A 16,793-nucleotide genomic window follows, 5' to 3' on the forward strand; every position below is an offset into this window, starting at 1 on the left:
GCAAACATGTCTAAAAACGTGTTTTGGCTTTGTCGTTATGGGGTACTATGTGTAGATTGATGAGGAAAAGAAACAAAATGAAATGAAATGAGGCTGTAACGTAACAAAATGTGAAAAAATGTAAGGGGTCTGAAGGCACTTTACCAGCTCTGCATCATGCTTAAACTTTTGAATAGAAGGAATGTATTTTCATTTGATACCAGACGAAGAGCAGATATTAACAAACTATAATGACAGAAAATAATACCAAACTCATTCAGTGGATCTAAGTTGCTATACTTCTACTGTTATGTTGCTGGGGGAGGAAGCATGTTAGGTAGAGGTGACATAATGACATTTGAATGACTGCATGTTTCTTCTCTCTTCTTACAGCGTCAGTGTAGTGATTGGCGCTCCCAAGGCCAATACCAGTCAGTTCAACATCACAGAGGGCGGGTCTGTGTACTTCTGCCCATGGAGTCTCGGCCAATCTGAGTGCCACAGCATTGAATTTGACAATCAAGGTAAGACCCAATATGACCTCATTGCTTTAGGTCTTGATCACGCCTTCTCGCTCTTGCAGTCTGAACATGTTCTGAATTACATTGACTTATCGACTCACAAGTGGTTTAAGCACTAACGTTTGAGTCAAACATCACAGCAGAATACCAGCTGTCCTTGTCGCTCCGTCCCGGCTCTCTGCTTCCTATAACATAAACCTCTCATCCACTCCTCTCTTTTTATTGTCTTGACTGGTGACTGGAGCGTGAGACTCTTGAGAACTAGAGATTGTAGAGGATGGTTAGCAACCGTTAAGCTGGTCAAGCCGTGGTCCTGTTCTAAGCAATTCTTAAAACCACTGGTCCATGGCCTCCAAGCTCCTGTGGCCGGCAGGTGATCATGTGTCTCTGTTCTACTTCACTGATCCTTTGTTTGACACGTTGGTTCCTGGAAACTCGATGCGCACACACAAACCCACACACTACATATACGCACACACACACGCACACGTGCACACCGACAACACAAACACATGCACGCACACGCACACACACCGATACAACACAAACACATGCGCACACATATACTTTTACTCTCATCATATGCTGCTGCATATATTATTATCTATCCTGATGCCTAGTCACTTTACCCTGCCTTCATGTACATATCTACCTCAAATACGTCTGCACATTGATCTGGTACTCCCTGTATATAGCCTCACATTGATCTGGTACTGGTACTCCCTGTAAAAAGCCTCACATTGATCTGGTACTGGTACTCCCTGTATATAGCCTCACATTGATCTGGTACTGGTACTTCATGTATATAGCCTCACATTGATCTAGTACTGGTACTTCCTGTATATAGCCTCACATTGATCTGGTACTGGTACTTCCTGTATATAGCCTCACATTGATCTGGTACTGGTACTCCCTGTATATAGCCTCACATTGATCTGGCACTGGTACTTCCTGTATATATCTCCACATTGATCTGGTACTGGTACTTCCTGAATATAGCCTCACATTGATCTGGCACTGGTACTTCCTGTATATAGCTCCACATTGATCTGGTACTGGTACTCCCTGTATATAGCTCCACATTGATCTGGCACTGGTACTTCCTGTATATAGCTCCACATTGATCTGGCACTGGTACTCCCTGTAAAAAGCCTCACATTGATCTGGTACTGGTACTCCCTGTATATAGCTCCACATTGATATGGTACTGGTACTCCCTGTATATAGCCTCACATTGATCTGGTACTGGTACTCCCTGTATATAGCCTCACATTGATCTGGTACTGGTACTCCCTGTATATAGCCTCACATTGATCTGGTACTGGTACTCCCTGTATATAGCCTCACATTGATCTGGTACTGGTACTCCCTGTATATAGCCTCACATTGATCTGGCACTGGTACTTCCTGTATATAGCTCCACATTGATCTGGCACTGGTACTTCCTGTATATAGCTCCACATTGATCTGGCACTGGTACTTCCTGTATATAGCTCCACATTGATCTGGTACTGGTACTTCCTGTATATAGCTCCACATTGATCTGGTACTGGTACTTCCTGAAATAGCCTCACATTGATCTGGTACTGGTACTCCCTGTATATAGCCTCACATTGATCTGGTACTGGTACTCCCTGTATATAGCCTCACATTGATCTGGTACTGGTACTTCCTGAAATAGCCTCACATTGATCTGGTACTGGTACTCCCTGTATATAGCCTCACATTGATCTGGTTATGGTACTTCCTGAATATAGCCTCACATTGATCTGGCACTGGTACTTCCTGTATATAGCTCCACATTGATCTGGCACTGGTACTTCCTGTATATAGCTCCACATTGATCTGGTACTGGTACTTCCTGTATATAGCTCCACATTGATCTGGTACTGGTACTCCCTGTATATAGCTCCACATTGATCTGGTACTGGTACTTCCTGAAATAGCCTCACATTGATCTGGCACTGGTACTTCCTGTATATAGCCTCACATTGATCTGGTACTGGTACTTCATGTATATAGCTCCACATTGATCTGATACTGGTACTCCCTGTATATAGCCTCACATTGATCTGGTACTGGTACTCCCTGTATATAGCCTCACATTGATCTGGCACTGGTACTTCCTGTATATAGCCTCACATTGATCTGGTACTGGTACTTCATGTATATAGCTCCACATTGATCTGATACTGGTACTCCCTGTATATAGCCTCACATTGATCTGGTACTGGTACTTCCTGTATATAGCTCCACATTGATCTGGTACTGGTACTTCCTGTATATAGCTCCACATTGATCTGGTACTGGTACTTCCTGTATATAGCCAGACATTGATCTGGTACTGGTACTTCCTGTATATAGCCTCACATTGATCTGGTACTGGTACTTCCTGTATATAGCTCCACATTGATCTGGTACTGGTACTCCCTGTATATAGCCTCACATTGATATGGTACTGGTACTTCCTGTATATAGCCTCACATTGATATGGTACTGGTACTTCCTGTATATAGCCAGACATTGATCTGGTACTGGTACTTCCTGTATATAGCCTCACATTGATATGGTACTGGTACTTCCTGTATATAGCCAGACATTGATCTGGTACTGGTACTTCCTGTATATAGCTCCACATTGATCTGGTACTGGTACTTCCTGTATATAGCTCCACATTGATCTGGTACTGGTACTTCCTGTATATAGCTCCACATTGATCTGGTACTGGTACTTCATGTATATAGCTCCAAATTGATCTGGTACTGGTACTTCCTGTATATAGCCTCACATTGATATGGTACTGGTACTTCCTGTATATAGCTCCACATTGATCTGATACTGGTACTTCCTGTATATAGCTCCACATTGATCTGGTACTGGTACTTCCTGTATATAGCCTCACATTGATATGGTACTGGTACTTCCTGTATATAGCTCCATTCTTGGGTATTTTATTCCTCTTGTGTTACTATTTTAATTTTGTAATAATATTTTTTAACTATTTGGGAAGGGCTCGTAAGCAAGTGTTTCACTGTTAAGTCTACGCCTGTTCTATTCGGAAAATGTGCTAATAGTTTTTATTTGATTTGATCCCTTTGAGCATGTCATTAGTGCCTTTCTTTTTGGGACAAAAACGTGTTTTTGGAGTGTTTTAGACAAGGGTATCTTCCCTTTAGGCTAGATACAGTATGTGTTCTGTCCAGGGCATATAGGGAGAACAAATATACAGTCAAAAGAAACGGCCACTACATACAATGACAATAAATACAATTATATATTTGTTCTCGACAAAGAGCTTCATTTGAACCTGAATGTAAAGGGTAGACATACAGTAAACCTTCCCGGGTTTATGGCTCACTATTGTGAGCTCTTCAGAGAAGTGGAGCAGTGTTCCAGTGACTGGACAGCTGAAGGCCCCATCAACCTTTACAGGAATGATGAAAGAGTAAGTTAAGGAGTGACAGAGTTGTAGGAGAGAAGAATTTGCTGTGTATTGTGTATATTAGATTGTTCTCTCCCTCTGGCACACACACACGCACGCACGCACGCACGCACGCACGCACGCACACACACACACACACACACACACACACACACACACACACACACACACACACACACACACACACACACACACACACACACACACAGTGGAGCCCCATTTTACAGCAGATCTCAAGGAATCAAATTGCTGGTTGCTCCTTTCTTCTGTTTTCATTCCCCTTCTCTTCCAACAGATTCATAAAATGTGTTGCACATCCTTGGATGCTGGCTGAGGGCCATGTTCGTCACAGTGATGTAATGTGCAGCAGGCAGCAGGGCGTTGGGGTGAAGGATAGTCTTTTGGGGATTTGGACAGTGGGCTTTGAAGGCGAACATTTGATTTGTGAGGAAGAGCCAATTCTGCCATCTGGGCCAGCATACAAGAGCCTAGCACCCCTGTCTGTAGGACAAAGGAAATATGTTTTCCTTATTTGCTTATGACATGACTAGAGCTCGGTAATATATTAGTGTTGACCCTTTATATGAGAGGTGTGTCTGTTTTTGTGACATTATTCAGGGTCTCCCCTGAATGTGGGTGAGGTCTCCCCTGAGTGTGGGTGAGGTCTCCCCTGACTGTGGGTGAGGTCTCCCCTGAGTGTGGGTGAGGTCTCCCCTGAGTGTGGGTGAAGTCTCCCCTGAGTGTGGGTGAGGTCTCCCCTGAGTGTTGGTGAGGTCTTCCCTGAGCCTGACCAAGAGGCCTCCCTCTCCACTTCCCCTTCCAATGAGATAAGACGAGACAGCCCAGTGATCTGAGGGAAGGAGAGAGGGACAGGGGGAAATCAGAGCCCTGTTTCCATCTATGAACCATCTTCCCCTACCACCAGTAACTCCCCCAGGGCCAGCTAATGTGATGAGTGAATTTGGCCACTTGTCTCTGACCGCATCCGCCCTGTACTCTAACCCAGGATACTCCTCTAATGGGTCTCCTCTCGCAAAGTTCAAAGGGGAGAGTCTGTGGACACACGCCAGACCCCACCCTACTCTGTGCTGTCCTGTCTCAGGAGAGAGAAGGGTCGAGGGGCACTAGTCACGTCAGCACAAAGTCTACCCAAGTTCACTGAAAGGACGTTACATGACCACATTGCCACAAGCGTCTACTGGATTTTTCTCTCTCGTATCAAAGCCGTGTTTGTCTGGCTTGTCCTGCCTCTTAACCTACTGATCTTTTCATCATTCCATCCATCACACTGTATGAACGCCAATATAGCACCTCTGACATGGATAATAAGAGCAGTGACAGACACGGAGCTCAGAGCACAGCAGCTCATTGAGAAGTGAAGTTAGAGAACACCCCAACGCCAGTTCTGTATGGAGTTGATAGTCTTGGGCTCTGAACGTAGCGATTATGTCATTGACATGACTGTAGAGATGTCATATTGAATATCATTTTCTGTTTCACCGTGACCAGGTGGTCAAGAAGAAACCCTCTACTACAGTTCTGAAACATGAATAATAGATTCATTTCCCTGCTGATACTCATGGTTGCCGGGGTAGTGTGTCCTATTTTGCTTGCATGTCTCCTCAGTGTCACCCTCTCACTTTATCAAAACAAAGGCCCCTGAGTTATGAAAATAGTAGTGCAGATTATTGCTGTGCAGTTAAAGGAACAAGCCTCTGAGATATTTTTAATGTTAGGCATGTTATTTGTGGTATCGCTAAAGTGTGTCTTTCCACACATGATGGAGGTGACCACATGTATTATGGTAGGGAACAGGGTGCTGTGAGCCCATGAGTAATGCTGAAGGGGAAGCCTGGTGACGTTATATCTACTGTGACGTTATTAAAGGACCCTAATCCCCACTGCTTTCCTTCCAGGCCAGGGGGAGACCAAACTCCCTGAGAGAAGGAGGAAGTAAAGCAGGAGAGGGGAAGAAAAAGGAACAGAGAGAACAAGAGAGAGAGTGATGTACAAAGGGATGGACAGAAAGTGGAGAGGGAGAGGGAACACTTGCGAGAGAGAGATGCATGCCTAAGAGGTTGCTAGGAAGAAGCAGAGCCAGAGCGTTTGTTTTCCTTGGACACAGTCCCCCCCTCTTTCTTTCTTTCCTTCCACCAAGACATGGAGCAGAGCAGGCCCTCACCCAGAGCTGACACACAGCCTGCAGAGGAGGCTGAAACACAGCCTGCTTTCCTCACATCCACAGGTCACAACCTCTGGCTCACACCACCAGGCCCCCTTCCCCGACAGATAGATATGGCTCTGTTGCAACACTTGTGGTTTAGCACTGGAGAATATTAGTGGGAAAAAAAGAAGTGGGCTGGGGTGCGGTTGCTGGGTACAAGTTCCACTGGATACGTCTTGTCCGAATTCCAAGCGTTTAGAATACTTGTTACAGGATGTTTCACGGTATGTACACTGTATAAACTGATTTGTTTGGATTTTGTTTCTCACCATGGCAACACAGATGTTGCATCAGTCTTGCCAATAAAACGTCCTGTTTGAACCTGTTTGAACCTGACTCCTGCAGCCATGTCTTGTCCTGTCACAGAGGCTGAATCCTAAATGGCACCCTATTCCCTACATAGTGCATGTCTCTGGTCAAGAGTAGTGCACTATATAGGGAGTATGGTGCCATTTGGGTCTCAGACAGCGATGGAGTAGAGCTCTGGGTTACAGGCCAGGTGGCCAAACAGAGTCAGGGTCAGTGTGGTCACCCAGTGCTGGACCAGTCAGAGAACTCAGGTTGACATCTGAACAGTGAGGACCAGAGCCATAATGAGGAATATAAGGATCTGGTGAGCACCAAATACATTCTAGTTTTCCTCTGTTTCTCCCTGGGAAGTTCTTCATGAGAAACTTGATGTGTGTTTGTGTTTAATGATGCAGTAAGTAAGTCCTGTAGTAGCAGATGTCTGGATGACGTTGTCTGGAGCCTCCAAGAGAAGATCTACAATGTTTCATTAGGGGCTTTTTTCAGTCATCACTCATACACTCAGTTTAGTTGTTGTTTTGTCTTCTTCCCAGGGGACCGCATAGTCACTGTCAGTGGCACAGACTACCAGGCTGAAGTCAAGTCCCACCAGTGGTTCGGCGCCACCATCCGTTCCCACGGAGACACCATTCTGGTAAGACGACACTCAGAGACTGAGACCAGGTTGAGAAAGTCAGTTTACTTTCAACGTTGGTCTCTATAGCCCAGAGTCCCTCAACTGTTATGATGTCTGGCGTTCATGTCAAGGGGTTGTATATATTCATTGTTCCAACTTCTTAAAGGTCTTTGTCTATCATGTTGTTGTGACTCTATTACAATTTTCACCTCCACTGGTCTCTCAGAGGAGAAGTGTTTTGTGCTCCTGTGACATTGAACTTGAGATGACTGTTGTTTTTCTTTTGATGATTGTGAGGGACGTGACCTGGATTTGGTTACATTTGTGACTTTTCTCCAGATGTAACATTAACCTCTCTCTGGGTCTCCATCGAGTTACACAGGGTGTTGTTGTACCTGAAAAAACAACTCCCTCCTCTGCCCCCCCCCCATATAGGCCTGTGCCCCCCTCTACTCCTGGAGAACCAAAGCAGAAAAGCCCCAGTCAGATACCACGGGAACCTGCTACCTCTCTGTCAAGAACTTCACCAAGTTTGTGGAATATGCTCCCTGTCGCACAGGTAATCCTTCTTGGTTTTTCACAAAGACGTCATCCATTTTCTAATGCTCTTCTCTGCCGACCGAATACCCCACTACCCAACTACAGGTTACTCCTGTGGCCTACCTCTGACACAGCAGCTGTCCACACAGCAGGCTATTAGACAGGGGTTAAGTGCTGCGCCTGAAGGCCACAACAAAAGGGATGTATATAGTCTCAAGTACCCCTACTGAGTAAACACTTCCAGCGACATCACACACTGGCTGTGGGGAAAGAATGTACCTTTATCAGATGCAGTCAACTGTTATCCCGTATTGACCAAGTGTATCCCTACTGCCGGTAATGGCTGGCTGGCTTGGTTCTGTTCAAAATACCCAGTTGAGTCATCACGTCAAGGTTAAAAATATTTCCAAAATATCTACATTCTGAAGTATTGGTTTAAAATGAAGCAATTTATGGATCTTTACATTTGCTTTTTCAAATCAGAAACATTCATGTATAAAACTGATTTATCAACCTTTGCCTCTGTTTATTTCAGAATTCATTAACCAGGGTGGTCAGGGCTACTGTCAGGGGGGATTCAGTGCTGATTTCACGAAGGTAACACTCCGAAACACTTCCTCTCAGTTCAGTACCAGAGGTTTATCAAATACTATGGATTGCAAACACATGATCTCTCTCATGATTCTGTCTCTCTCTATGTTGCTCTCGCTCTCTCGCTTTCAGGATGGGAAAGTGGTGCTTGGAGGACCAGGCAGCTTCTTCTGGCAAGGTACAGGGTCTGACAACCCCCCTGGACCACAAGCAAATAAGTTGTAGCAGTATTCTGAAGTTATTTGTGTGAAACCTGAGAGAAACTTTCCATTCACTCCCTGTTTCCTGCTTCATGTGTCTCCTCAGGTCAGGTGATCTCAGCAGCCAAAGAGGAGATAATCAAGGCCTACTATCCAGGGTACTTCATGCAGTCTGTGGAGGGACAGACCCAGACCAGACAGGCTCAGATCAAATATGACGACAGCTACCACGGTAAGACTTTCCTCTCTCGTAATTCTATCACTCTCGTGATCCCCTTGCTGGTTTCCTGTGTAGGCTACTCGAGTCTGAGAACTATGATTTGGAAACGTCACCACATTCCCTCTAACCCTCTGACCTCTGATAAAAGGCGAATAGATGCAAAGTTGGACAAAGTACATGTCTTTATCCATAGATTACACGTCAGGAGTAGTGGAGGTGTATAGGTTCTGAATGCTTGATATCATATGACTAATGTCTGCTCTCTCTTGCGGCCTTGCAGGTTACTCTGTTGCAGTTGGGGAATTCAGTGGAGATGACGTGGAAGGTAAAGACATCTGTACCGCAGACTTCCACAGGCCTGGCTGCACATCAGACAGCCATTAAAGGGTTCAGATTGTTTACTATACCTGAAGTGAACTCAAACTGAACTCACCTACACAATTCTGTCCCGCTACTAAGCTGGAAAGACTGCGATCGCTGGAATTCTCAGAGTTCCAGACGGCTGTGACCTTTGTGATATTTCCCCTCCTAAATCTTCAATTTTTTCTCTGTTTTCCCCCTGTCTGTGCACTTCTCAGATGTTGTGGCTGGGGTCCCAAAAGGGGTCATGCTCTATGGTTTGGTAAGAAAACCTCATCACCGCTCTCATTTTGAGTGGAATATCGTAACACAGGCCTAATACACTATACATATGTTGGACCTCAGAGATTTTGACCATGTGTTCTGTGTGTGTGTCTGCTCTCTGCAGGTGTCTGTTTTAAATGGCACTGATCTGAAGTCCATGCTCAACTACACTGGCGAACAGGTAAGCCACAAACCTCATCTCAAACTCAAAACAGTTTTTTTCAGACAGACTCTGTGGTTCCATAACTAGCTGTTTCTCGTGGCAACTCTTAATTTCCTGAGTCAGTATGTACTGGAACACTGATGATATAAGCAAAATAATTTCCTTTACAAGTCTCTGCTAACTGGATTTCAAGCCATCTGTGGTTTGCTGTAAAGCATAATTATTGAAGTTAAAGTGCAGAAGCAATTTTCTCCAAATGAGCAGCATGATCCTTTCTGCAAATGGAATGGAAATAGCGTGAGCCCCTTTTAATGGTGCTGATTGGTTCAGCTGAATAAATAAAATCATACATGTATTTGCTTACCCTGGGAGTCTGGGAATTAAGCGTTTTCTGTGTCTTTGCTACTTCAGATAAAAATGTATTATACAGACATGACAAAAAAGACTAACTTAACAGCTTAGACCAAGCAAGCACCATCATTTTCATTGACCATCTTGTCTCTGTTAGTAGTCTCTTCTACAGGATCTCTCTTAATTCAAGTAGATTTACTTTAATTTATGTTAGAAGCCCCTTTGCTTAAAAGCAGCTTTTCTATTTTGAGCCGTTTTGACCCCAGATAGATAGTGATGTTGTAGGTATGTGACATGATGTCTTGATGTTTTCTCAGATGGGCTCCTATTTTGGGTATACTGTGTCCACAGCCGACATCAATAACGACGGGTGAGTTCTCGAGGAGTCGAACATCACATTCTAATGAAACATTGTCGAACAGTATATTCTTGCCCATGAGCAAGATTTAATTTATCCAATAATGTTATAGGAAAACTCAGTCAACATCAATAATGACGAATGAGTAGGAGTCGGTTCTCAGACAGCTGACATAGTGGCGTTCTCACCCTTTTTAATGATATGGGTGGTGGTGAGACTGGTTTTCTGAGCCAATGACTACTTTTATGGGAAATGTGTCTTTTGTGTCAGTACTAGGGTTGAGAAATTGTAAAAAAGAATCCAGAAATTCCCAGATTTCTCGAAAACCTGGGAATTTTAGGAAAGCTTCCTGAATTTGACACATTAGTCTGTACAATATATATGTCTGTGACCGTGTGTTTCTCTCTCCTCCCCTCAGCATGTCTGACCTGTTGGTGGGAGCTCCCATGTACATGACCCGAGGGTCAGACGGCCGTCTGGAGGAGGTGGGTCGTGTGTACCTCTATCTGCAGCGTGGACCACTGGACCTGGAGCCAACTCTCAACCTGACCGGGACCCAGGTGTTTGGGAGGTTTGGCAGCACCATCGCACCTCTGGGAGACCTCAACCTGGACGGATACAATGGTGAGAGGTGTGGTGGTAATACTGGGGCTTTAACCTCTAGCGTCGAGCAATCCCGTATCCGGGAGCGTAATCATAGCCTCAAGCTCATTAGCATAACGCAACGTTAACTATTCATGAAAATCGCAAATGAAATGAAATAAATATATTGGCTCACAAGCTTAGCTTTTTGTTAACAACACTGTCGTCTCAGGTTTTCAAAATATGCTTTTCAACCATAGCTACACAAGCATTTGTGTAAGAGTATTGATAGCTAGCATAGCATTAAGCCTAGCATTCAGCAGGCAACATTTTCACAAAAAGAAGAAAAGCATTCAAATAAAATAATTTACCTTTGAAGAACTTCGCTTGTTTTCAATGAGGAGACTCTCAGTTAGATAGCAAATGTTCAGTTTTTCCGTTTTGTTCATCACGTTTGGCTAAGAAAAAAAAAATCAGTCATTACAACGCCAAACTTTTTTCCAAATTAACTCCATAATATCGACAGAAACATGGCAAACGTTGTTTAGAATCAATCCTCAAGGTGTTTTTCACATATCTATTCGATGATAAGTCATTCGTGGCAGTTGGGTTTCTCCTCTGAAGCAAATGGAAAAATGCACGCAGCTGGAGATTACGCAATAATTGCAACGGAGGACACCAAGCGGGCACCTGGTAAATGTAGTATGGTCTTATGGTCAATCTTCCAATGATATGCCTACAAATACGTCACAATGCTGCAGACACCTTGGGGAAACGACAGAAAGTGTAGGCTCATTCCTTGCGCATTCACAGCCATATAAGGAGACATTGGAACACAGCGCCTTCAAAATCTGGGGCATTTCCTGTTTGAAATTTCATCTTGGTTTCGCCTGTAGCATTAGTTCTGTGGCACTCACAGATAATATCTTTGCAGTTTTGAAAACGTCAGAGTGTTTTCTTTCCAAAGCTGTCAATTATATGCATAGTCGAGCATCTTTTCGTGACAAAATATCTTGTTTAAAACGGGAACGTTTTTTTATCCAAAAATTAAAAGAGCGCCCCCTATATCGAAGAAGTTAAGGGACAGAAGCATTATTTGATTGAAAAGTGAAACCTTCCCTCTTATGGACCGTTTGTGTGTCAGGTTATTGCTTTTGAGACTACTACATGTCGCTTTTGTTGGTCTCATGTAGTTCATTCAAAGTCCTAGTAGTCTGGAAAGTTCTGAGTGATCTCACGGTCTTCTCCTGTTCTCTCCTCTTCTCTGATTGGTAGACTTGGCCATCAGCTGTCCTTTCGGTGGAGAGGACCAGCAGGGATTGGTTCTCATCTACAACGGATTCGCCGGTGGGCTCAGGAACACACCCTCTCAGGTCATAGCTGGCCAATGGGCTTCAGGCACAGTGCCGGCCAGCTTTGGATTCTCACTCCGAGGTGCTAAGGATCAGGACATGAATGGCTACCCAGGTGAGTGACAAGACCAGTGAATTTAAAAAAAACATCTCTCATAGTTCTGAGTGTGCTTATACTGTGTACTTATTGTTTACTTGTAGTCTATGAACTAGAAATGTATTTTCACAACAGATCTTATTGTTGGTGCTTTCGGAGTTGACAAGGCGATTTTGTACAGGTAATTTCATTTGACTCATAACCTTCTATCTGTCAAACTACTACTACTTTTTTAAAATAAAGTGTTGAGTTAAGAGGTTTACCCAAAGTTTTGCCTCAATCATATGTAACTTCAGCCCAAAGGTCTGCCTCTATCATATGTAACTTTAGCCCAAAGGTCTGCCTCTATCATATGTAACTTCAGCCCAAAGGTCTGCCTCTATCATATGTAACTTCTGCCTCTGCTCCCATCTAATGTACCACAGATCCCGGCCCATCGTCAACACCAGTGCCTCCCTGACCGTCTATCCCACAATGATCAACCCCGAGGAGAAGAGTTGTTCAGTCAACAACGGCAACACCACCATACCTGTCTCCTGGTAAGCACTGCATCATACCTGTCTCCTGGTAAGCACTGCATCATACCTGTCTCCTGGTAAGTTCTGCATCATACCTGTGTCATGTTGAGTACTGCATCATACCTGTCTCCTGGTAAGTACTGTATCATACCAGTCTCCTGGTAAGTTCTGCATCATACCTGTCTCCTGGTAAGTACTGCATCATACCTGTCTCCTGGTAAGTTCTGCATCATACCTGTCTCCTGGTAAGTTCTGCATCATACCTGTCTCCTGGTAAGTTCTGCATCATACCTGTCTCCTGGTAAACACGGCATCATACCTGTCTCCTGGTAAGTACTGCATCATACCTGTCTCCTGGTAAGTTCTGCATCATACCTGTCTCCTGGTAAGAACTGCATTATACCTGTCTCCTGGTAAGTTCTGCATCATACCTGTCTCCTGGTAAACACGGCATCGTACCCGTCTCCTGGTAAGTACTGCATCATACCTGTCTCCTGGTAAGTTCTGCATCATACCTGTCTCCTGGTAAGTACTGCATCATACCTGTCTCCTGGTAAGTACTGCATCATACCTGTCTCCTGGTAAGAACTTCATCATACCTGTCTCCTGGTAAGAACTGCATCATACCTGTGTCATGTTGAGTACTTGTCTCCAGGTCCTGAGTGCTGATCAAGGATCAGGTCTCCCTGACCATGTTATCTTTTTCAGTATGTCTTAAAAGTGTGAATTGATCCTAGATCAGCAACCCCTACTCTAAGACAGTTTTTGAATACAGGTGCAGACTCCATTATCTAAGGGTGTTGTTGTCTAACTGCTGCTTGGTTGACATTTGGCACAACAGGAAGGAGTTCCTCAAAACTAGCTCTCATTTGTAATTAGACAGGAAGTCCCTTTGAGGACATACTGAATCACTCCACAAGACTAATCATGTTATTTATTTGGGAGACAGTCAGGCTTATCTGGTGGTGGTGACCTGTTGTTATAGCAACTTCATAACAGATTCTGTTTCTTCGAGAGGAGCAGTGAATGTGCAGCATGGTACTCATTACCATCCAATGGGAGCCGAAACAGAACAGAACAGTGTTTCTCTGATCTCTGGCTGTGCTGTCCAACATGCTTGACACTGTGTTGGTGTGTCTGCTGCTTCCCCCCCTGCATTGCCAGGTGATGGTGGGATGCAGGTGGGGGTGGAGGGAAGGAGGGATAGAGGGGGAGAGGGAGGGAGGGGGGGGTCGGGAAGTTTGCCAGCTGCTTTTGAATGAGTTATTGTTTGGTGTTGGAACACAGCTGGGAAGCATCAGGATGTGGAGATGCTCCTGGGCAGGCACACACTCCTACACAGACACAGGCACAGGCACAGGCACAGGCACAGGCACAGGCACAGGCACAGGCACAGGCACAGGCACACACTCCTACACAGACACAGGCACAGGCACAGGCACAGGCACAGGCACAGACACAGGCACACACTCCTACACAGACACAGGCACAGGCACAGGCACACACTCCTACACAGACACAGGCACAGGCACAGGCACACACTCCTACACAGACACAGGCACAGGCACAGGCACAGGCACACACTCCTACACAGACACAGGCACAGGCACAGGCACAGGCACAGGCACACACTCCTACACAGACACAGGCACAGGCACAGGCACAGGCACACACTCCTACACAGACACAGGCACAGGCACAGGCACACACTCCTACACAGGCACAGGCACAGGCACAGACACAGGCACACACTCCTACACAGACACAGGCACAGGCACAGGCACAGGCACACACTCCTACACAAACACAGACACAGGCACAGGCACACACTCCTACACAGACACAGGCACAGGCACACACTCCTACACAGACACAGGCACAGGCACAGGCACAGGCACACACTCCTACACAGACACAGGCACAGGCACAGGCACAGGCACAGGCACAGGCACACACTCCTACACAGACACAGGCACAGGCACAGGCACAGACACAGGCACACACTCCTACACAGACACAGGCACAGGCACAGGCACAGGCACAGGCACACACTCCTACACAAACACAGACACAAAAACAGACACACACTCCTACACAAACTCAGACACAGGAGCACAACAGAGGGGTTTCTCCTAGATAGATACAGAAAGAGGGTGTCTATTTCATTCTCCTTTATTTCTTCCTTCCCTTGTATTCTATCAACACTAACTCTGTTTCGCTCCCTTTTTTCCCTCATCGCCGCCTCGCTCTTTCTTTCCAGTCAGTGAGGGTTTGGTTGTAAAGGGCTTGGGTTTGCGTTGAGGACTGTTGGAATCTGTGACTGATGTCATGGGAGAGAGAGAGAGCTCTGAGCCTGTACACATGCAGACACTGACTGACTGTCCTGTCTGTGGGGATACATGAGATGATGTTCAATTTCACCCTCTTTAACTCAGCCATTCCAGGCTGGAGAGCTGAGGATGGGGGGACACGCCACGTTATTAACTTGGCTGGCTACACCATAGAGATGCCTTTCCTAACATTACCCATATGACTAGCCATTCCTTCATATCATACAGTGTTACCCATTATACCACTTGGCTTGTCTTGTTTGATATCTGAAGACGGATTTGAGAGGAAGAGAAAGTATGGGAGGAAGAGAATGAATGAGTGAGATGTCTGTGCGTTTCCATGTATGCTGTTTGCATGTTTGTGCCATGAATGCTTCCCTTATCGTGTCTCTGTTATGTCTCTCCTCTGTTCTAAACAGTGTCAACCTGAGTTTCTGCCTCTCTGCCAATGGGAAGTACCTACCAGACAACCTAGGTGAGCCGACTGTCCACATCTGGTCCAGATGACATGCAATACCATATTACAAACTCTCAATTGCACACGAATATCAGATGTGCACACAACGTTGTGTATGTTGAATGACTTTGCTGATGCTTTGTATTGTATTGGGACAAAGATGTGAGGAGCAGTGTCAGGCTTCCAGAATCCCCATATCTGCTCTGATCCTTTTAATGATTTCAAATCAAAGCACTAAGCTCCTCTTTGTTCACACACAACCCCAGCTATTATTCCACTAATCAGACCTCTATGCATATAGTTACTGTGCTAGGTGCCATATGGTAAACAAACTACATAGTCTGGATTCTCTATTCGCTTGAGATTATGCAAGTTAGTTTTAATGTGATGGTGTGTAAAACAATAGTACATTCATGGTTGTGTGTATGTGTGTGTGTTCCAGGCTTCCTGGTAGAGGTGCAGTTGGACCATCTGAAACACATGCAGAAGGGAGGGGTGAAGAGGGCTCTGTTTGTAGACTCCCAGCAGCCAATGCTTCAGAGGAGTGTAAGAGTGCGGAGCGGAGAGCGTGTGTGTCACGAGACCAAGATCTACCTGAGGGTAAGTGCTCTACCCAAAATTACAACCAAGTAATTGCACCATTACCACAAAAATGGAAGAGGAAAGTGGAAGGGGAAAAGGTAAGAACTGGTCTGTCAGCCCGGCATTAAAGACCATCATTGGTTAAAGAAAATTGTGATCAATACCAGTTTCATTTAAGGACCAAATAATTGACAGCCGTGCCATATAGATTGCAAAATAGTTGGGAAGAGATTTTGACGTACTGATTCCATGGCACATGGGCTCCCGTGTGGTGCAGCGGTCTAAGACACTGCATCTCAGTGCTTGAGGTGTCACTACAGACCCCCTGGTTCGAATCAAGGCTGTATCACAATCGGCTGTGATTGGGAGTCCCGTAGGGCCGCGCACAATTGGCCCAGCGTCGTCCGGGTTTGGCCGGTGTAGGCCGCCATTGGCCCAGCGTCGTCCGGGTTTGGCCGGTGTAGGCCGTCATTGGCCCAGCGTCGTCCGGGTTTGGCCGGTGTAGGCCGTCATTGTAAATAAGAATGTGTTTTTACCGGACTTGCCTGGTTAAATAAAGGTTCAATAAAAAATACAAATAAACATGGTTTTTGAACTGATATGCAAAACGATGCTAGATTCAAAACTTTTTCAAAAATTCAAAAAAATGTTCAATGTAAATTATTATACAGAATTCTTGCAACCATGGAGAGATGGTTCCCAGACCTTCCCAGCTCTGTAGATTTGCTGCGAAGAGG

At 45.2% G+C, this 16,793-nt stretch overlaps 1 protein-coding gene across 1 annotated transcript in view; it reads left to right on the plus strand.

Annotated features, from left to right (window-relative positions):
• The window catches only part of LOC110532566 (integrin alpha-5), an 88,197-nt gene that overhangs the window by 28,716 nt on the left and 42,688 nt on the right, over positions 1 to 16,793 (plus strand). The window contains exons 2-17 of the mRNA XM_036988561.2: positions 373 to 503; positions 7,009 to 7,109; positions 7,527 to 7,650; positions 8,167 to 8,228; positions 8,355 to 8,400; positions 8,529 to 8,654; positions 8,923 to 8,967; positions 9,221 to 9,264; positions 9,391 to 9,447; positions 10,098 to 10,150; positions 10,557 to 10,762; positions 11,996 to 12,187; positions 12,305 to 12,350; positions 12,595 to 12,708; positions 15,437 to 15,492; positions 15,917 to 16,074. Of these exons, the coding sequence (XP_036844456.2) occupies positions 373 to 503; positions 7,009 to 7,109; positions 7,527 to 7,650; positions 8,167 to 8,228; positions 8,355 to 8,400; positions 8,529 to 8,654; positions 8,923 to 8,967; positions 9,221 to 9,264; positions 9,391 to 9,447; positions 10,098 to 10,150; positions 10,557 to 10,762; positions 11,996 to 12,187; positions 12,305 to 12,350; positions 12,595 to 12,708; positions 15,437 to 15,492; positions 15,917 to 16,074 (1,561 nt within the window). The remainder of the gene's footprint in view (positions 1 to 372; positions 504 to 7,008; positions 7,110 to 7,526; positions 7,651 to 8,166; positions 8,229 to 8,354; positions 8,401 to 8,528; positions 8,655 to 8,922; positions 8,968 to 9,220; positions 9,265 to 9,390; positions 9,448 to 10,097; positions 10,151 to 10,556; positions 10,763 to 11,995; positions 12,188 to 12,304; positions 12,351 to 12,594; positions 12,709 to 15,436; positions 15,493 to 15,916; positions 16,075 to 16,793) is intronic.

Source organism: Oncorhynchus mykiss, chromosome 9 (genome assembly GCF_057628025.1).
Source record: "Oncorhynchus mykiss isolate SJ-2025 chromosome 9, ASM5762802v1, whole genome shotgun sequence".
NCBI classification, from domain to species: domain Eukaryota; kingdom Metazoa; phylum Chordata; class Actinopteri; order Salmoniformes; family Salmonidae; genus Oncorhynchus; species Oncorhynchus mykiss.